The sequence below is a fragment of the Dermatophagoides farinae genome, chromosome 4, assembly GCF_024713945.1.
Source record: "Dermatophagoides farinae isolate YC_2012a chromosome 4, ASM2471394v1, whole genome shotgun sequence".
NCBI lineage: Eukaryota > Metazoa > Arthropoda > Arachnida > Sarcoptiformes > Pyroglyphidae > Dermatophagoides > Dermatophagoides farinae.
This window is the reverse complement of record NC_134680.1, coordinates 7,004,164-7,027,064: the sequence shown is the minus strand read 5'-3', so window position 1 is coordinate 7,027,064 and position 22,901 is coordinate 7,004,164. Positions and strand designations below refer to the sequence as shown.

The 22,901-nt window shown below is 37.7% G+C and overlaps 3 protein-coding genes across 3 annotated transcripts; all 3 read right to left on the bottom strand.

Annotated features, from left to right (window-relative positions):
* Positions 1 to 488: 488 nt before the first annotated feature.
* Positions 489 to 17,996, bottom strand: RyR (Ryanodine receptor). Its single transcript, XM_047053208.2, is given in 13 exon segments — positions 489 to 896; positions 963 to 1,119; positions 1,200 to 1,478; positions 1,543 to 2,459; positions 2,522 to 2,983; positions 3,050 to 3,602; positions 3,668 to 4,958; positions 5,416 to 5,528; positions 5,685 to 6,965; positions 6,967 to 7,689; positions 7,691 to 16,196; positions 16,250 to 17,019; positions 17,075 to 17,996. Coding segments are annotated over 13 exon segments (15,435 nt in total). The 5' UTR covers positions 17,123 to 17,996; the 3' UTR covers positions 489 to 561.
* Positions 17,997 to 18,194: 198 nt separating this feature from the next.
* Positions 18,195 to 19,475, bottom strand: LOC124489886 (alpha/beta hydrolase domain-containing protein 17B). Its single transcript, XM_047052281.2, has 2 exons — positions 19,160 to 19,475; positions 18,195 to 19,095 (listed from the first exon to the last, which is right to left on the bottom strand). The coding sequence occupies exons 1-2, from the start codon at positions 19,377 to 19,379 to the stop codon at positions 18,197 to 18,199; spliced, it is 1,119 nt and encodes a 372-aa protein (XP_046908237.2). The 5' UTR covers positions 19,380 to 19,475; the 3' UTR covers positions 18,195 to 18,196.
* On the bottom strand, positions 19,413 to 20,369 carry LOC124489889 (mitochondrial import inner membrane translocase subunit Tim23B-like). Its single transcript, XM_047052282.2, has one exon. The coding sequence runs from the start codon at positions 20,118 to 20,120 to the stop codon at positions 19,476 to 19,478; it is 645 nt and encodes a 214-aa protein (XP_046908238.2). The 5' UTR covers positions 20,121 to 20,369; the 3' UTR covers positions 19,413 to 19,475.
* Positions 20,370 to 22,901: the final 2,532 nt, after the last annotated feature.

Genomic DNA, 22,901 nt, shown 5'->3' with positions numbered 1-22,901 from the left:
ATGCCAAAGCACAGCTCATCATTTACTCAATCATTCCATTCGCTTCATATACCTTGCCATCACTGTGATGCGTTAATTCAATCCAATTCCTTGTGTATTAATTCTGAAACACATTACGAATAATTTATAAAGTTATTCAAGCATAGGTAAACAAAAACCAAGAATCAGCAAAAGTCGAGAATTGTTTGTGTGAGAGAGAGAGAGAGAGAGAGAGAGAGAGAGCAATGAAATCACATAAATCTAAAACAATATATTACGTTGAAAAAAGAGAAAAGGTTATGGTTTGCATTTCATGAAACAAAGAAAAAAAACAAACACCACGATGAAATTACCACATACACCTGTACAATGTTCAGGCATGTGAATGTGAAGCAATTCATTAATAAACAACAACAAATGACCATTGGAATTCAAAATTTTTTCGTTTGGTTCTTTTCTTGCTTTCTCGATAACAGAATAATTTTCATGTAATACTATATCGCTATCTAGTGTCAATGATTTGAAACATTATTTTTTATTCGGACAATAATGAAATTCAAGAGCAGATTATATATAAACACATTAGTCTTTGTCTTTACCACCGCCAGCACTAAGTTCTTCTTCCTGTTTACGGAAACATTCACCGACTGGGAAAAAGTCCCAAGTACGTTTCTGATACAATTCCCAAACATAAGTCTCTTGTCCGGTATAATCAGTATCCGGTTTATTGATTAAATGCATCAAAAAGAACATATAATTGGCCAGGTTATGTTCTTTTGCCACATGAGTATCGAAACCATGCGGCACTGTGTCGAAATAATCTTTGCCTATGCCACAAATGAAACAATTGGATTCCATGTCATCCGAAACCGATTGTAATTGATCACGAAGTTCACCGAAAGCATCAATGATAAGACCTGAGTATTGTATTGAAAGGTTAAATCAGTATATCAATGACAAACAATTTGCAACAGAAAGCATACCCTGTAGAATGGCCAATAATATGATGATGACAAAAAAGAAAAAAGTAATGTCAAATATGATACGATACACTTCGTATTCATCACCATCGGGTGGTTCAATTTCATCGCCAATGCCACCACCAGCACGTACACCTTTATAAAGATGGAACACAAAACACTAAACACAACAACAAATGGACAAAACAAATATCCATTAATATCCAATATCCATTGACCAATCATCATCATGATTATTACCGTTAGCATGTTGTGACATTTTCGATCCACTTGATCATCCTCTTCTTGAACATAGAATTTACGGAAAAAATTAAAGGCAATCACTGTGTAAATGTAGACGACAATAATCAATAACATTACGGTCAACACTAATTGTTTGCCATTATGAGTGACCGATTGTAGAATTGTTTTCAATGTTGGAATAACGACGGCTATATCGAGAAGATGAGCAGCGAAGAAAAAGTAACTAAAATTGCCCATCAACGAAAGAATGAAATAGCCAAGATTATAAAGGAATACCTGAACAAAACAAAACAAAATGACAAATTATTAGACAATGACGTTGTGTGCAACAGTAACTCACATTGTCCATGAACGTGACGCCAACCTTCCAGATCTGATATTGCCAATCACAATTTGTTATGAACGATAGCAAACCACTATTCTGAGGTTCATCCATATTTGAGCCTTTGGAAATGCCCATCAGTTTGCTCAATGCATCATAATCATATTGTTCGGCATATTTGGCCAGCACTCGTTTCTTGACAAATTTGTCCCAATAATTAACTGGGAACGAACTGGTCGAAATGACCAATTTATCCCAATATGCACGATAATTATCCTCTGCTTGTTCGGTGATGTATAGACCTTCGAATTCAAGATTACGAGCAATCTCTTTTTCTCGTTTGAAAATGATCAATGGAACTTTGAGATTATAATATGCAATCAGCATAAAGAACGATAACAATGAATGTAGCATAGCCAATCCTTTCAATAATGGCTCCAGATAGTACCAACTTTCTTCAATCTTGATGAATTCAATCACATCATCATCTTCACTGCTTCCGCTTTCTCCCCCATCGCTACCACCACTGGTTGACATTTGTTCGCCTGATCCAAGAACATCTTCGCCACTTATGGCTGCTATCTCATCACTTGCCGGAATATAACTGCTAACTTTGTAGAACAATAACATTAGATTGATGACAAAAGCCATGGCTAAGGCAATCTTTTTGATTGTATAAAGATTTCGTGCTAAACCATACACGAATCGCGAGGTCAAATTTCCAAAATTAAAAGCATTTTTTGATTTTTCCGAATCTGATTTCTCATCTGCCACTGTCGATGATGATGATTTACTCGAAGATGATGATGATGATGATGGCAATTCTACCGAATGATGATCCAATTGTTCATCGCTTGGTATCGATACTTCCGTGATGGTTGTATGGTCATCCAATGATGTTACCTTTACGCTTGGTTCGGCCCCCGTTTCGTCTTCTAAACGAAAACAATAAAACAGAATGGAAATAAATGAATTAACAATACAGAATTTTACTCACTAATATCTTCGACGATGCCTTCATCGGATTGTTGAATGTCTGCAACGGATGTATGTCGTTCATTGTCATTGACCAGATCGTCAGCACTCATCAATGCCATACGTGGTACATCGACCATTGGTGCATAATGAAGTGTTGGTGGTTTTTCCATCGGTTCCTCTTCTTCTTCGACGAGACTATATTTGCCCAACATAAGTTCGAGAATTACTTTCAACACAACTTTGTTGACATAATAGATTGACCATATACTCAGATAGGTTCCTTTCAACAACATTTTGATCGATCCATATATCAGTTCAAACCAGGTTTTCTCGGTCAATGATTGCCATTGTTTTTTAAGAAAACTTGGTTTTAAATAGCTGAAAAATGCACATATTTTTAGCCAAACGATTGCCAGAACATTCTTGACAGGATCCAGATATGATGATGGTTTCTCTTCGCTTCCAGGATGAGGATATTCCTCTGAAAAAATATCCCATATGAACAACACAATCAGACAATATCAACATATAAATTTTCAATACAAACCAGCTTTTTTCGGCTCATCATCCTCTTCCATCGAAATGCTACTTGCATGTTGCATTTCAAATATAGCATCTTCACAGAAATTAATGAATGCTTCGAGTTTTTCTTTGTCACCACCTTCAGTGACAATCGAATAGAAGAATGCCCGTTTCGATTCTTTGATCTGTGGTTTTTCCCACTGTAGAATGGTTTCTTCGGCAATTTCGAAATAAACTCTTTCGATTCGTTTTGAACTGCCCATTATTTCGATACGGCCAAGGTAATTCTCGAAATAACTCAACAATGAACTGGCCGTCTCCAGGAATCGTTGTAGCCTCGGATCATTGGTCATATGTTCAGACAAGTTGGTCAACAATACAGCCAAATTGAAGCCAATATCCTTGGCTGGATTATGGAATCGTTCGGTGAATTCACGATAATCCAGGTAACCATCATGATTTGGTTCACAACAAGACATAAGGAAGGCAATATCTTCGTCACTGTAAATCTTTTGTTGTTGCAATGCTTTCCTGAAATCTTTTGCATGGATCCATCCAGTGTTTCGTTTGTCATAGTCCTATAAAAGTAAAAGCATAATCATCATCATATGTAATAATTATTCAACACAACCAATTCACTCACCTGAAACGAAGATGACGAAGTGAAATCTTTGAGCTTCAAAAAAATGTCGAAAAATTTCAAAATCATTTCCACATTGGCAGCCGATTCGACCAGAGTGTCGACCATTTGTTTGCCAATCGTACCGTTCATGACATTACCTTCCAACATGGAAAGCATGAGGATAACCATTTCGGTCTGTAGATCCATCAACATTAACAATAAATCCAATTGAGATGAATTCTGCGAAAGTTTCTTTTGCATATGAGCAAACAAAAACATAAAACCAACTACAGCATCCCAGAGACGTGAATGTGCTAACGCTTGTTGGTTCATCGTACACGGACCTTGAATCGATTCGGTCAACGTACTGAATACTTGTTTGGCAACATTGATTGCTTTGCCGAAATTTTCAATACCAGATTGATCGATCACTTCTTTGCTGGAATAATGCCAATAGAAATCCATGATCGATTCTTGCAATCGAAGCAGATAATCAACCGTTGCAATGACAACATTAACTGTGGTCGTGTTGCCGGCCTGTGTTCGTAGATAGTTTTGGAATTCCAAATTATGACCTTCACACAGTAGCTGAATGAACCGAAACAGTGCACAGGTGAATTCAGCATCATGCATATTCTTCTCACCGGTGGTGCCTTCCGATCCAACACCTAAACCTTCGGCTTTTTGTGTACGTTCGAAAGCATCCAGATCGAGTACAGAACAGGAATTCATGAGACCAGCAATCGATATGAAAAAGCCAACATCTTTTTTCTCTTTCAGATGTTTCAACATTCGCATCTGAATGTCGACATTACCACCTTTCAGGATCGAGATGCCTAATTTCAATGTTTTCAACGCCATCGGGCTTGGTATGCCACGACAAGCACTGATGTATAGTAATACCATTTCGGCCACACCACGTTTCTCGAGTCGTTGTTGTTGGAACAACAGTTTCTGTTTCTCCATCTCCTGTTCATGGATCGAACTGCCATCTTCTTCACCATCTTCGCCTTCTTCTTCGTCATCCTCTTCGGAACCACCACAACTTTGTGCAAAAATGAACGCATAATCCATGTAAAGCATATCTTCTTTCATTGCACCACCATGTTCAGTGGTGGCCGAACGAGAGAATGCTGTGGCCAACTGAGCGATAGGATCGTGTTTGTCCGATGTTTCTTCGTCACCGGAAATTTTTGTTTCCACTTCTTCAAATGATTCAGTTGTGTCTTCTATCAATTGTTCATGACCAACATTTTCCACTTCTAGCCAGATGTCTGAATAGGTTCTCAAAAATATGTTCATCGCTCGATGTCTATTTATGACAGACAAAACAATAAAAAAAATAAAAATAAAAAAATATTTATAATTAATAAACACCACACTTGAGTAAAAAAATGAACAATTCAAAGGCAATTTCGGCATTGTCTGTGTATCAGTGTGTATAATAATGATGATGGTCCAAACCTGGGCAATTTCGCCAAATGATTCATAAGAACTGAATTTTTGATTGCACGTCGTTTAGAGAAACTCAATGTGAATAAACATTTTCCATCGTTTTTCTGAATCGGTTTGATCTTTGATTTTTGGAAAAAAAATTGAAATTAAAATCCAATTCGATGACGATAAAATGACCAAATCAAACAACATGCTAGTTTCTAGTTTCTTTAGAACAAAAACACATTGCATATACACAGACACACACACACACAAACAAACAAATACAGGAAAAGATGGAAATAATGAATTCGAATGAGATAAATATAAAATACCTTGGCAATGAATGCAAGGAAGTCATGCGAAAACATGCGATGACAGCTCGTTTTCTTTGGCTCGACACACAACTTCGCCAAACACCTTTCTCTTTGCTTGATGGATGGTCAATCTATAGATAACGATAACAATGACAACAATCAAACCAAAGGGATGATAAACATTAGGATTCAATAGAAAAACAAATTCAAAGCAAAACATCATCAAATTGCATTTGGAAAAACATTCGCAGACCAAAAAGTCACAAGCTTAAAATGGATTGACATACCATGTGAAGACCATACAAAACTTTGGCCATTTCAATGATTCGATCAACCAGCTGATCACCGGTAATCTGCATTTCTTTCGCCGGAACCTTATCCACTGGAACCAGATCGCCAGCAGTATTTGGTTTTTTCGAACCTAATTTACTGTAAAGATAATGTTGCCAGGACATGTCATCGCTTAGGTCAATTTTATCTGGTAACGTTAGCTGTGTTTTCACATATTCGAATATATCACCTTCGGGTGATTTTTTCAGAAATTTTTCTTTCGTATGTTGAACCAATTCCTGTTCACGACCGGCAAATAAATTCAATCCAACAGGCAGCAACCGTTTGAGACAGGCAACAATTAAACTAGCGGCCAATTCTTTATCCTTATCACGTTTACCGTCACGTTTCTTTTTCACTTTTCGCGATGAAGATGACTGAGAAGTGTCGGCTTTCACATTCGAACTAAGACGGCCACCACGACCAGATGATGGCATAATCAATGCCATATTGTCGATATCATTGGATGCAATGAAATTCTGTTCTTCTCGCCGAAAGAACTGGGATTTAAGCCAAATGTTGAATATGGTCGAACCACAATAGAAAAGACGTTCTGCTTGTGGATTATTCTGTTTCAACCAATGAGCACGTTGTATGTCCACATATTTGATGAGCAATGGATACAATGCATACAGGTCACGGGCTAGTATGGCAAATTCTTCCTGAATTTGTGTTTCCGCATCGGCAGTATCTTCGGTACTGGATTTAAGAAAACCACGCATCATATCTTCATTATGATAGGCTGCTTCAGCTCGAGCATGAATCTTTTCGGTTAACGGAAGAATCGGATCGGCAAGCAATGTATCGGACGAGTTGATGATGATCTGCCCAGCATGGCTGGCAATTGTTGTCATCCAATTGGCGTTACGAACACCGATATTGTTTCCAATCAAATTCAGAATCGTTTTGAACATGCTGTTCAGATGTTCAGTGGTCACCATGGTAATATAATTCTCACCAGTAACATTCACATTATCAGGACCTTGTGACCACCAGAATGGTAGATATGAACATACAATCGGTATGATCACATCGACAACATGTGGTTCATTCGCATAACGACCATTTTGTACAAATTTCTCAATCTGTCCAATCAGTTCATCCAATGTTGGCATCGATGCACCAAGTTCAGATAAAACTTCTAATGCTTCAAGAGAATGTTCTTCTGATTTACCGTGTATACAGTATTTGTTATGTTTGTTCAGATGTGGTTCTAAAAAGGCAACCGGAAAAGTCGAAGGCAAAAGCTGCCAAACAATTACCGATGGCTGTTCGATGTCGATTCATTTCGTATTTAATAAATTGACGACCCAGATTCAGTTGATTATGACGTGTGCCAAGAATGTACAACGAATTTAGCATTTTATAACATGCCACCTGAATATCATTGACCAACAAATCTGAACCAAATTCATTAACGGCCAAATGATCGAACAACGAAGTCAGTACGGGCAACAGCATCAATTGGATTGAATTCAATGAGGATGATGTTTTCATGGCCGTTCCACGAATGTATGGAAATTTTGCCTGCTGTAGATTGATTACACAATTGGCCAGATCATCAGCAGCATGATTGAAAAATGTTTGCATCGAAGTTTTAACAAAATCTGGTGAATATTTAACAATCGTTCGTGCATCAGTGGCCTGAATCAAAACCTGTAAACATCGGACACATGTTTTGACATCTGATCCAATCACTGGAAGTTTCGAACGAACAAATGCAGCCAATTTACAGAAAAGACTAGCGACCAATTCTTTTTCACGTACAGTGGCAACGCCTGCTGCGGCTGTTTGAACATTGCCTGAAGTGATTGAATTCAGGAAAAACATTCGTTGAGCCGAGAAATATTTTTCCGTCAATGGCAGGACAACTTTGCTGAAAAATTTCACATCACGTGATGATTGTTTGAATGATGATCTACGGCTAAAATTGGCCGATGGTTTCAACAGCCGTAGACTGATTGGAAGCAGTGTCCATGTATTGTAGTAATTTCTCCAACAATGATGACGCAAATCGACATTCATTTGGTTGAATTGCAATCGTCGGTGTTTCGGCCGCAGTCATCGAATTCATTCGATTACGTTCCATACTTTTGAACACTTTGTAGCCTTCAAATTGCAAGAATTTCAACAATTCCTGTGATCGTTCACGATTCTTTTTCTTTTCTCGATCGGTAAGCAAATCGTATGGCACCATTTGTGGATGAATAATACCACCGCCCATCATTCGACTTTGTTCACGGACACTTTTCGCCCAAATATCATGAGCATTTTCGGCCAATCTTTCGGCCATTGTTTGCATTTCACGATTTAATGTTAAATTTGTCATATCCACTGGTTGTGGATTATAATCCTGTATGGATGTTGCATGCATTGGTTGTGTTTCGTGGCGCACCGGTGGTTTACTCAATGTTCCACTTCCTGAATCGGATCGATCAATTGTATAGCCTAAAGCCATCAATGTTTTCAATGCATCTCGTATCGGTTCTCGGTACAATTCCTTTTCTCGTTCGTTGAGCATATGATATGGCTTGAGACGTGGATGTGTCTTTTTATATGCCCATTGTTCACCGAATTGCCATCCATGATCAAATTTTCTACATGCCCAAGCGTCATGATAATGTTCAGAGAATTTCTGCACCAAATTCATTAGATCGGGCGGTGGATTTACGTGTGAAATGTCGACCGGTTCAGGAATATAGGGAAATTCAGCACGTGCTGTTTTGAAACTAGCATCTTCACTGGCATTTGTTGGCATTGAATAATCTGGTGGTAAAGCACTAGCGATGGCCGTCAAACAAGGCAACGCTTGTCCAAACAAATCTGGATCGTATTCCATTTTGGCTAGTGAATCGAAAATGTTGGAAAACAAAACCATGGTTAAACGACGTTCTTCTTCCGAAGCTGTACCGTAGGTTCCTTGACCGCCAGCACCATAGTATCGAGCACATCGTTCATAGTGTAATGTCAGTAATCGATAAGCGACTGTTGTCGATTCTGAAATGGTCGAAACATCGACACATAGTTTTCGAAGTAATCGCAGCAACATTGAAGGCATCATTTCTTTGGTCAACGCTACTAGGAAATCAGATACAATTTCACGTTGACCTTTGGTCAGGATTTTCACTTTAGCTAATCGATATACGGTGTGTAAAGAAGCATCCAATAGATTGGACCAATTATCGGCATCGGCAAAGTAGTAATGATATTTGATCAACAATGGTAACACAGCATTTCCCAGGTAACGATTCAGCGCCAATGACATTTCACTATCGCTACCAGATGAATCACCTGTTTCGAACATGGTTGCAGCACGAAGATCCGGCAGGAAAGCTTCCTCTAGCAATCGAAAGAACGCTTCTTGTGTATCGATGCCGTACACACGTTCCAAAAACAATACAATCGATTGTTTATGTGACGGCAACAAACTGTTGGGCATATCGGATTTGCCTTCCGAATTATTGGTCAACGTAAATCTCAATGATAAAACACCTTCAAGGTCTTCAATGGGCACTAATGAACGAAGAATAGCACGTGTACGAAGACATTCATTCTTGCCCTGTGCAATGGTAGCCGCTTCTGGTGCACAACGACCAAGAACATCGACCAACGTACAATAGAAATTCAAGATAGCCGAGCCCATGTCAATATAATCTTCATCTTCTTCGATTTCTTTACCGGGCATCGACATTTGTTGCTGATGTTGACGTTCTTTCGAAATTCTTTCGGACATGACAATCGCTTCTTTGATGGCGGCCATCAAACCTTGTCCTTCACCACGTAGTGCTGGACCAAGACATTCGGGTCGTCGAATCAGTAATCGAATGACAAGATTAGCATTCTCTTCCACCGATTCACCATTGACCCAAACACAGAAACGCAAAAAATCAAGATAACGTTCACCTTCGACTGGATCCCATCCAACATCTGGATATCCTTTGTCAATTAATTCTTGATTCGATTGTAAGCCACATCTAGACAGGTAAATGGCAATCTTTTCCAGATAATTTTCACGCAAAGCCAATGCAAGTTCGGGATTTTCCATCAACGACGAATAGGCAACATCCAATGGAGTGGTACCACGAAGTGATGGTCGTGATAGTAGAATGTTTGAATGTTCTAGTAGAAAATCCAAATGATCAAACATGGCCTTTTGATTCTTTTTACCCGAACGACAGAAAAAGCACAAAAATCGACAACAAGCGACAACCATTTCGGATATGGAATCAGAACTTTTCGAGGTTTGATCATCGGATTTTTGTTTCTTCAACGTATTCATCATGACATCCATAACGTTTTCGTGGACACGTAAAATTCGAATCAGATCTGGATGTTGGAAAAATATTCGATTATTAACCATAGTCCACAGTGCTTGTCTCATCACTTCTTCTTCCTCTGGGCCCATCTGTACGGGCAACAAAGCTCGGACAATGTTCAAATGTTGAAGAAGATCTTCTACATCACTTTTGGATTGATCGCTCATTACATACGTGTTGCTTAGGGCTTCCATTAGCGTGCCAATACCATTATAGCAACGAAGTAACAGATAAAACATTTGTCTGATCAGTTCGTTTCTTTCTAATTCGGTTTCTTCAGCCCACGATATGATTGTGGTGACAATCTTTTTCACCAGTACATCTTCTGGTGGTTCTTTCGCTTTCTCGACAAACATTTCACGTTTCTGTCCAAATGATTTGACATTGTTGACCAGATTGAACAGTTTACTTGACCATGAACGCGATGAACCGACGTCGCCGATACCAGAATCCGAATCAGAATCATCTTCATGTCGAACAACGTTGATTTTATGCATAATTTTCTCATGGAAATTGTTCAAGAATTCCTTGAGTTCATCTCGTGTTGGACATAGTTCCTGGTTTTCTTCATCCTGATTTTTAAACGATAAAATCGTACGCATTTGTTCTTGTGGTGTACAGCGAAATTCTCTGGTTTTTTTCGCCGCCACAGCTGCTGGCATATCTTCTTGTTTGATTTCAATGTAACGACGTAACTGGTCAGTCTGTAAATCTTTGACATAACTCGAACTGAACGCTACAATTGCTTCAACACGATGTCTCAGTTGTAAATCCATCAGATGATGTAGAATATATGTCATCTGTAGTTGAACACCTTCATCCAAGCTCATCTGTATCAGACCTTTCATTCGCGGATTCGCATTGAAATCGTAATCAGGATCGAATGTTTCCGGATCGATTAGAATCAAAATTCGTTCAAGATCCATATCGTCAATACAGCCAATCAATAACAATTTATCCGCCAATTTGATCAATGGGACGAAAAGATTTTCATTTGATCCCCCGATCGGATCACGATTTGGTCGATTTCCTTTTTTGACAGCATCATCCAATGCTTCCATTACGAATTGTTTGAGCACATTGACTGGAAAGAATGGACTGGCCATATCACGAATTGAATAGTTTTTCTCATTACGTTCGTTCATTGTCATTTTTGGCCGAATCGAAACACAATTCAATGATGAAATGGAATGAATCATTCGTTCATCCAAATAGAGACGTCGAAGGCCATCATTAACTGGCAAAATGAATTCATTCTGTGTCAAATTACGAGCATTAGCATGAATCTCTAGATGTAAATCGATAAGAAGATCAGCGAATCCAGTACGCAATGGGCCAGACATGTATTCCGACTGAATGGCGTAGAGTAATTGTTTTTCATCCACATGATCGCAGATGATATGTGCAGCACGATTATTACCCTGAAAACAGAGTGCACCATACAATGCCAATGTATGTGAATGAAATTGAAGAAATTTTTCATTTTCAATCAATTCTAGAATATCGATACAACGATCTTCTTCAGGCACATGAATCACCAATTGTGAGACTGGATCTTCACATAACATTGACCAGCCACGAATGTCAGACAGTTTCAATGAATGTGGCCGCAACGATTGATTCGGCACTCGAGACCATTGATAAGCCTGTAAGTATTGCACACGAAGTCTAGGTGGACATTGCGGTGTCAAATGTTTTCTACTAGTTTTCAATATTGCCGATGACAATGGTAAAGTGGTCGGTGTGCGACCTAATTCAAATTGAAGACATTCTTTAGATGTTGCTTCGAATATGATGGCCGGAAATAGTTTGATACCGGGTTCGATACGAAATTTATGTTTGATCGATTTACCATCGGCCATAAATGTGATGACTCCGCTGGCCGTATCCACATGACAGCCAATAAACATGCCTTGATTCGATCGGGATCCTTGCTGTGCTTCATCCTCATGAACTTCGGCATACATTTTGCCTGCATTCAACATGTAACAATTTTGTCGATCAAAATAATCCGACAGTTGTCCGGTTTCACTCCAAACTTGAAGTGTAACTTTTTTTATCATGGCTGAATCGAATGTTTTATCGAAATGTTTGAAATTTGGTGTCACCCAACCAACATAAACATGATTGGGATCCTGGCCAGGAAATATACGAAGACCATAAAAATATTCATCGACCAAATCCAGAACAGTTTCGTCCAATAAATCATTCGTTTCGTCGGGCAATGTTTCGGTTTCCATTTTAACTCTCGAACCACGTCGACCACCAGAACCAGCAGCAGCTGCAATAGTAGATCGACGACGACCAATCGTACTTGTCGGAAAAGGTGGTTGTAATCCACGAAACGATGCATTACTAACATCTATGGGGGGAGCCTGTAATAATCCTGTACCGATTTCCTGGGCACGTCCAACCTGTCGTTTTCGTTGTTTTTCCTGTTCAGCTTTTTCATCTTTTTTACTTCGCAAAAATCGAAACGGTGATTTACTACGAATTTTTGGATCCGTTACTCCATCAAGATGTTGTTGTTGGCTTTTAGCTGAACGATTCAATGCTTCAACACTGGTGGATCGAGTTTTCGGTGATGTCATTGCCATCATAGCCTGAGCTTCCTGCACAGTGGGAACTTTTAGCTCATTTTCAAATGATTTTGTTTTGACCAATGCACTTTGTTTACGTTTCATCCATGAAGTTGCCTGCTGCTGCTGTTGTTGTTGTTGTTGATTCATAGAATCGATTGCTTCGTCAGTTTCACCCGTATCGGAATATGCTCGATTCAATTCTTTGACATCAGAAATGGAGAAACCTGATTTCAGCATATGTTGTTCGAGACGAGCAGGATGAATGTATCCAGCATTGCGATTACGTTGAATTCGACGCTTGATTTCTTCCCATCTGGATGATCTTTCCAGTTCATCGATAAGAAAATCATTTATTTGTACGGGTAACGAAAGACGAACAAATTCCCAGCTAGCTTTCTCTTGTGTTTCGAATAATTTATGTGATAATTTTAGCGCCGGGCTTGAATCACTGCCAGCCGGTATTCGTGTCACTTCAATGTTGGAATTATCATCCACATCGCAAAAGATGGGTTCATCTTTGTTATACCAGAAAGTCATATTACGATTCATATTCACGCAGAATGGCTGATAACCTTCTTGTAGACCACACTGGGTGAAATATTTCAATTGATTCACATCCTGACCACAGATTAGACGAATTTTTTGATAAACACCCAATGTGAATGCTGGAACGTAGCCAGCATCTGTCGGTATGGTCAATTCAGCAAATGCAGCTTCACTACCAACCGAATCCAATAATAATTCACCATTTAAGCTGAACGAAATGATACGATCATTCAAGTCGAGCATACAGCCAACAACATCGCCAATTTGAACTTGTTTGCCAAATGCTTCTGAACTGTTGGCAAAACATTTTTTCGCATGCAAACAATCGTATGCAAAGGAATTTTCATCACCACCAAGTTCGAAATGCGGTGAGAATGATGTTCGTGACCAGCCAAGTTTGATTGGACCTTCGGATAGAATTTCCACTTCATAATACCATTTACCATTAGTCACAGCATACGTTTTCTCTGCCCGATAAGATCGGAAATCATATTTGGTTTGATCCTTTTTGCCGAATATGTTGGCCGATTCAGCTGCAGCATCACCGCTCGGTGGTTCCAGATTATAACCATATGCAATCAATGTTTTCACTGTTTCTGTAGCTGTATCTCGATTGGCTTTCTTAATAACATCATCCACCAATTTATATGGAACCAAATGTGGACTACGACGCATCAAATGATCTTCTAGGCGACCATATGTCCAACCTTGCGAGATTCGTTCCTTTGCCCATACGTTGTGTGTATTTTCTGCCAAAAGATCGACCAATGTGTTCATTTTAGCAGTGAGCTCAATTTGTGAAAGATCCATTGGTGCCGGTTTATAACCATTCGATTGTAGATAAGGATCGTTCGGTAGACGAATCGATTTGATTCTCGATGGAGTTTTATCCACTGTGATTCGATATCCGATTGCAATTATTGTTTTCAATGTTTGAAGAGCCAAAGTTGTGTCATATTTTTTCTCATTCAACGGCAACCGTTCGAATGATGTGAGACAAGGATGAGTTTTGGCAATATCATCACGTGTTTCGGCATACACCCAACTCTGTTCAATTTTATTCATCGACCAAACTTCATGTGTATTTTCGGCCAATTTATCACGTACTGATTCAATATAGGAAGGCAGACTGATTTCATTTGTATCTACCGGTTTCGGTACGAAAGCAGCATCATCGAACAATTCTACGTTCGGTCCAAAGATAACCCCTTTGACTAGATCACCAAATTGAAAGCATGGTTCAATATTCAATTCTTGCAACGGTAATAATGTCTGAATGATTGGTGAATGTCCTTGTGGTGGGCCAAATTTGAGCCGGCCATGATCACCACCAAATAGAAATCGACAGGAATACTTTGCACTGAAACTGATGACTGGATAAAACATTCCATCAGCGTTGAAATTTTTAAAACAGCCACGAATCGGTATACCATTCACAGTGAAAGTAATGAGTGGTATATTAAGATCGAGAATACAACCGATAACATTGTTTTTCACAATTGGCCACTGATCTGATGAAACATTACGCACCAGGTTTGCTCGTCCACATGTCCATATGTAGGTTCCATCAAAACCGAATGAATAAAGATCATCGCCAACTCCATTTCCACCCCATTTGGAACCACCACTTGGATATGGAACATAGCCATTAGTGTTGGCCCAACCGACTCGAAAATGTGGCTCCAAATGTGAAACCATTTCAATATGATCGATCATTACTTCGAAATACCATTTACGATACATGGCTGAATTTTCTACTTTGCCCACATAAATATTCGGACGCATCGATGCAACACGGTCGATTAGTTTGGTTTGCAATAGCAAATTTTTACTAGGCAACAGGTTGTCACAGATATTATTCTGTGAGGAGCGAACGGCAACACCATTGCCAACACAAAGTGAACAAAGAACATCCAATACTTTTGGATCACGACCATGTTTCTCAAGCAATGAAATAATCACCTTGATGTGATTCTCTTTCATCATATTCAATGCTTCTGGCGAATCGATCAGGACACAATGCAATACATCCAACATTCCAGTTCCTTCGCTTGCTTGCTGCGATGATAATGATGAGAAAAGCCAATCCAGTCGATGTGATTGAGCAAAATGTGCACAATTCGTATGATTTCCTTTGATGATTGCGGCGAGCAGTTGATAAAGGTAATTGGTTATTGTATCCCAGTTCGAGCTACTTTCTTCACCCACTAAAGCGGTCAATAGACCTTGTGTGGTTATTATGTTCATTTTGTCTACGGCTTCTAGAATCAGATTCAAAATGCCTTCTTCTTGAAATAAATCCTGTCGATTTCGCAAAGCTTTCAGGCGATTCTGTCTTTCTTCGTGATCACAATCTTCGTCGGGTTGGGCAAAATAATTGATGAGATCTTCCAGGCACATGATCATTCCTTCCTGATCAGCATCACTAAACAATGGTGCATTTGCCGGTGTTGACGGGTTTGATGCAGTTGGCAGAGGAACTTGTGCTCCAGGTGGTGCAGGTGATGGTGAACGCGAAAGTCGATGTGCACGTTGCGTTGTTCGTGATGAATGTAATGAATTGAGAATCTGTACGAAACTATTGAATTGCGTTTCACATTTTCGAATCACGCGTGCAGTTTTTGCTTCTTCTTCCTGTGATCGTGAAAATTCGAGACCATCATCCATTTTACCTTCTTCGGACATGATGGCTTGTTTCTCTTCCACTTTACCGACTCCACGTTTTTTCGTTTCATACGTTTTATAGCTAAGCCACAATCCAGTTTCAACGTGTTGAACATAGACAGTTGTATCGCCAAATTTAATCAGTGGTGAGCCAATGATTTCTTCATCTTTTTCATCAATATCTCTTTTATCGTCTTTGTTTTTCTCTTTGTTTGCTTTCAAACAGAATGCAGCTCGTTCAATGGTGGCTTCTTCACGTGATAACAGGCAGATTTCATTGTTTTCATTGATACCCAAATATCTGCCGGTAGTAATGTGATGTATACGTAGAGGATGTCCCCATATGATGAATCCACCGGACCTAAAGAAGGATAAAAATGAATGTTTTAGATTTTGTTACAAGAGGAACCTTACCATTTGGTTCGAGCAAGATCTAGACGCCAAAGACTACGAGCTTGATTGAATACGGCACCACCTTCATAGACAACAGTGTTCTGTTCACTGGTATCGGACCAATTTGTAGGTACAGTGAGACATTCATCACCGCCATGAAAGAAACGCAACACTTCTCCGCCAAAAACAAATCCTACATTTTTTGCTCTCGAAGTTCCGGTACCAAACGGTGCAATTGACCAATGTGTCTGATGGAACGAAGCATTCACAATGTATTGTTCACCTTCCAAGGCCGTATGTAAATATCGTTCAGTAGCTACCGATACGAGAATCAAATCATCACCGACACGAACTTTTTCACCTTCCGATCGTTGTTTCGAGGCCGGATGAATTGTCCACCAACAGGCTTCACCTTGTGAATTTTCGCGAAGACCAACATCGAACGATAATTTATCCTTGCTCGAACTGGTCGACAAACATGCCAGATACATGTTTGAGTGACCATGGCGAAGTAGCACGGCATGACCATACAACAATGTTCGATGTCCACCGGCTGCACTTGATTTACTTTCTTCGCCTTCATTTTCGGCTGCAGCCTGTTCAGCAGTGACCATTTCCTGCAATGCACGAACCGATAACGCTTGTTCGATGACAAATACACAGGACGATATTTCTGGCGGTAGATTCTTATCGGCAATGTTTTCCAGAAAACAATGGCGATTACCGAAACCTTCGGCTGCCAAACATACACGATTATTAGTGGCACCATGTTGTAGACATACCATATCATCCTGTGCAAAAAAAAAGATTCTACCATGAAAAGAATGTTACAGAATTCTAGCATACCGTTCGTAAGAATGATATATCATCCTGTTCAGAACCTTCGTCGGCCATTCCTTCTAATGATCAGATGGTGATTAAAGTGAACAACGTTATTCGATTCGTTTATAATTAATGGCCAATTTTCGGGTTAAACATTGTGTTGTAAAATTTATTCGATGCCAACAATAATTATAACATGGAAAACAAAAAATAAAACACACACTACATCGACAGAATGGATGATAATTGCTCTAAAAATTTGTCAATGATGATGATGTCAGTCAGTTAACGATGGATGGTTTGTTTGTTGATTTAATTTTTGAACTTTTTTTGTTTTGTTTTCAATCAATTGATCGATCAGAAAATCACATGGGTTCAATAATAATCACTAATCAACAACAACAACGACAACAACAAGTATATTCAGAACAGCATCATTCATTCATGCATGACTGTAATAATATTACGGTAACGATAAAATTTACACCGGCATATTCACACTGATTTCTGGTTTTCGTTGAGTTTTTTTTTCAACTGTTGATTTTATGACGGCGATGTTGGTGATGTATTGTATGACCTAAACTAAAAGCGATGTTAAAAATCGAATGCCATGAACATTACACATTACATTTGAATTGAATGTGGATGATAAAAACGTCAATGTGTGTTATATGCATGCATTACAGCTTCTTCTTCATTTACATACATCAGCCATCATGATCAAGTATTGGTGTAGTTTGAATATTCTTCTCATTTTGTTATTGTTTTGCTTTTCGTCATCTGAAATGATGGTGAAAAATGAAGTTAATTTTAGACATTTCAATTCGAGAGAGAGAGTGAACTGCCATAGAAAGAAGGCGAAAAATCATTTCCCGAATCGTATAATGTATGAATGAATTTGAAATTCTTTTTATTCTTTTGATTTCTTTTTTAAGCATTTTTTTAACATTCTGCTGTGTGTGTATGAGCAGAATAATATGTAGAACGGAAGAATTTCGATGAGTTTTTTTTTATTTCTTTCACACATTGCCTCTTCATAAAAGTGGTAATGATTTGTTTGCAAAAACAAAATATTTATTGATTATTGATTTGAATATTATTTTTATTGTTTATTTATAATTTAATTAAATTAAAAGGGAAAAAAGTTTAGAGTGATTCAAGAAAATTATTAAGACGATCATAGTAATCGGGATGTTTATGAATATTCATATGTGATGCACCATTCGCCCAGAATGGTTGTACAGGATTTTTCAAATGTTCATAAATTGTGATTGCATGGCCAATATTGACAAGCATATCTTCACTGCCATGAATAACTAAAGTTGGACTTTCAATCAATGAACATCGATCAATATTGGCAAATGGATCAAAAGGAAGTGTTTCACCTCCCGACATGTTGTATGGAAAATAGATTCGAATCCCGGACATGAATGATGATTGAAGAATCACACCACGTGCTTCAATTCGTTTAGCAGCCATATGAATAGTGGGTGCCGAACCAATGCTTTCGCCAAATAAAATCAAATCTTTTGGCCGAATGTTTTTACGATTCATCAATTCATTGGTTGCCGCTTCAATATCAGCATATAGATTTCTTTCAGAAGGCGAACCACTGCTCATTCCATAGCCAGAATAATCATAGGCAAAAACATTACAGCTTTTAATTTTACGTTTCATTTTCCATAAATGGCTCAATATTGTTCCAATATCTTCGGCATTCGTATGACTATAGACAATAGTTTGTTTCACTGATTCTGATTTTTTCAAACTTTGTCTAATATAAATACAGGCAATGCGATTACCGAATCGATTGTAGGCATAGAAACATTGAATGTATTTTGCGATTCGAACAAACTTTTGCTGATAAATATCACGTAATTTATGATTATTCGGACTAGCAACAAAATGGCTAAGTAAAATTTCTCCAGTCAATTTTTTCAGATCATATTGATCAGCAGCAATATTACCTGGGCCCAGATGATGATCGAAATTGTATGCATAGGTATCATGAGGCGGACAAAAAGCAAACAATGAAATGATTCGATCTATAAAGAGAAAGAAAAAGACACAGAAATCAAATCAAGTTAAATCAAATTAGCAGCTATATACCAAACGTAATTTCCATCGATTTCGATGATTGACATAGAAATGAATAGTAGACGCGTTGCATCGACAACCAAATCCAGGTTAATTTTTCATCAAATTCGAGCCAAAAATTGTAAATTTTCTCCTCACGATATTCTTCATTATGATGTGTACGACGTATTGGATATCGACCTTTATAAAGAAAGATTATTTCGAAAAATTTTTCAATTTTCGCTGGTTCCATTCTTCTTTCATTCAACACACACACACACAACAATTACGAATAAAACAAAATCGACGAATTTTATTTTGAATTTGAAAAAATCGAAAATCACAAAATTTAATAACGATTGTTGGCCAAATATTTTTCACGGTTAAACAATAGAATATAACCACCGGCAGCTAGTATTCCGATCAATGATCCGATACCGGAACGTTTTGCTCGCATTTTCCACATCAATTTCGACGAAATATTGGCAGTATCGGTAATGGTTTTCGGTTTAGTCAATGCACCATATAATGCACCAGTTGTCACTGCCGATGCCATTGTATTGATATCATCATTATCTTCTTGAACAAAACTAAGTGCCACACCAATGGCCGAATATGTGAGAGCAATTGTTCCGAATGTATTGGCCATTCTGGCACCATTACGTGTGATATAATTGAGCAATTGTGTTCGTTTCACCGATAAAAATGCCTCCAATTGTGACACTTCTTTCAATCCTTTATAGGTGCCAACAGCACCGCCAACACCTGAACCAACCATAACGGCACCACCAATCTGTGAGAATGCCAATTCAAAACGGCCACGATTACGAGCCGTACCTTCGGGAACGATAAATTCAGAGGCAAATTGATCGGGTAATTGCAACGATCGATTCAAAAATGGTGATTCTATTTGATTGGGTTTTAAATTATCGAAAATCCTAAACGCTGATGATGATGATGATGATGGATTGCCATCAAATGGATTTGGATCCATTTTTCCAGTTCGAATCGAAATTGTTTTAAAAATAAATCATTCAAATCACATTAAAATGATGCAATTTTGGAAAATCACGAGTTTAACGAAGAAAAAAAATCAAAATAAACACAGGCTGCCAACGTTGTTCATTAAGGACGTACATCAATCCATCATTTAATTTCGAGAATTTGAAATGTCAATTTTTTTGGCAAAAATAGTTTTCTATAACAAAACAAAACATAAATAAAACAAAAAAGGCACACAAGTTACAGTGAAAAGAAATTGGAACAATGAACGTGTGAAAAACGATTAAATAAACAAATTCTTTACATTCTTTTTTTCGTAATTTGTTTTTCTAGCCCAGATTTTATCTTTCTTAATGTTTAGTATTGTGCCTGCTGTGTAATGTGATGTATATAGAACAAACACAAAAAAACATCGACAAAACAATTGGCAAAGTTCTCATAGTTCTTTCTGGTCATTTGGGTTTATAATCAAGATTTTCTATCGATTTGTAAATCTGCAATCAATACCTCGGTGTTAACCATGTCATTTTACAAATACCAATGTATGGCTTTACTTTGATTTGAAAAAATCAAATTTTCCAGTCCAATAATAATGATATTGAGAATTGAAATGTCTAAATATTTACATTGTCCACGACAAAACTCTTGATTCTTTCATTTGAAACATAAATGAAAGGGAAACACTAAAAAACAAAAACAGTGAAAACAAACACAAATCGAAATGCAGAATTTCTCCAAACAAACATTGACAGTTTGATGTTGAGGCTGATGATGGCTGTCTATTTTGAAGCTGAAAAATCACGATAGTTTACATGTTGAATGTTTTCAAAACAAAACAAAACGACCAAAAAAGAAAATATGCTAAAAATCAGAATAAAAATCATTCATTCGACACCATCGTGATTGGAACACAAGTTTCGGCTTTGAATCATGATCGATTTGTTTGTGAGAATTGGATTTATTATTATTGTTTGGACCAATATCTATTGATTGGCCGAAAAACGAAACCAGACACCATTACCATAATAATACATGCATGTATCGATTCACATTCATTTTGGTGATTGTTTCGTTTTTTCTTTCGCTCTCTTCATCACACATGACACTTTGTTTACATTGAACATTATCAATGCGCATTTCTTCTTCTTCTTCTTCATAGTTCCACGACCATAGTGCATGAGTGTATGAGTGCATGTTAGATCCGAGACAAAGTTCCGATACAGAATCTTCTTGATTCCATCAAACTCATTTGATGTGTATTTTCTTTTCTTGGATTAGGTTCATTCACTTTCACACTTGTTTTTGTTGTCCATAAAGACAACCATAATAACAGATTGCAGCATCCATTCGATGATGATACCAAAATTGACATGTCCGAAAATAGCAAAATTGATTTTTATTCTCGGCTAAAATTTTTCACTTGCGTTTAAGGGTGTTTTTCCCCATCATGCTTCTAGTCATCGTCGTCGATCATGATGATGATGATGATGGCGATGATGACGATAGTGATGGCACGAAGCAACAACAACGGTATAGCCTTAAAATAGAATCGAAAATCGATTTATTAACGTGTCGACAACATCATCATCGGGATCGCCTGAATCCATCATGTGCATGTATCATAGACATTCATTAATGATGAATCAATTAGAAGGAACATCACTCTTTTGCATTTTATTTCCAATGAATGAATGAAGAATGAATTCATTAACAACAGCGGTGGAAAGAAACATAAATAAATAAATTTTCAACACTAACAACAACAACAACAACGACTGACAAACATCATCCTCACAAGTAATGATGTTTTTTCTGGAGCAAATAATAAAAAATTAAAAGAAAAAAATCTCAATTTCAAGTGGGTTTTTAGAGGTTTTTTTGTTCACATTTTTTCATCTGGATGACTCCCAATTTCTTTTCTTTTTTTTTGGTTAGGCCGGTTTTTTTTCACTACTTCATTATCAAGACCATTGATGATGAATAATAATGAATCAAAATTATAATGATGATGACGGCGGTGATAATGATCCATTTTTTGGGATTTAAAATTAGTGATGATGAATAAACGATAAGATCATCATCATCATCATTATCCATAATGAAGGTGTTAATGGCGTGTGGTGGCCATTCATAACCATTTGACCCTTCATTCATTCATTTCATATAATGATGTCTTTTCAAAAAAAAACATTCGTTCCATTCAAAACGGCTTTATGCAAATAATAGTGCTAAACATCGATTAGAAATACTTGTGTTCCAAGATGATTTAAATTCTTCCAAGATTTGATCACACACTTATACACACACCATTAACACTACCATCATCATTATTATCAGTATGTCTCGTGATGATATTTTTTCCTCATAATGATGGCCATAATGATAATCATTTTCCACAACTCCTCTGTCGGTGGTCGTCAAGTTATTCTCGAAAAAAGCATTTTAGTTTATTGCCATAAGATGATCGGTAAATCAAGCTCAATAACAATATCGCTATCCATCTGTCTTGATATGTGATCAATGATTATGACAACAACAATCATTATCAACATGATAATGCGTGGTTATTGTTTTTGTTTTTAAAATTAAAAGTCATAAAAAATGTTGATTGCAAGTGCCGATTCCAACATAAAATCAATCCTTTATGTTCCAATGGTCATGATGATCATAATTAACAAGACAAATCATTTAATTGATGACAAAATATTGTATGCATGGAACCTGTTTTGTTTATTCGTTGCGTGCATTGAATTTGAAATTGATCATACAGGAA

Bases quoted from the DNA above. Each gene is read 5' to 3' on its own strand.
- LOC124489886 (XM_047052281.2), bottom strand. From the start codon at position 19,379: ATGGAACCAGCGAAAATTGAAAAATTTTTCGAAATAATCTTTCTTTAT. The intron at 19,096-19,159 runs GTATATAGCTGC...TTCTCTTTATAG, and splicing joins ATCGATGGAAATTACGTTTG to ATCGAATCATTTCATTGTTT.
- LOC124489889 (XM_047052282.2), bottom strand. From the start codon at position 20,120: ATGGATCCAAATCCATTTGATGGCAATCCATCATCATCATCATCATCA.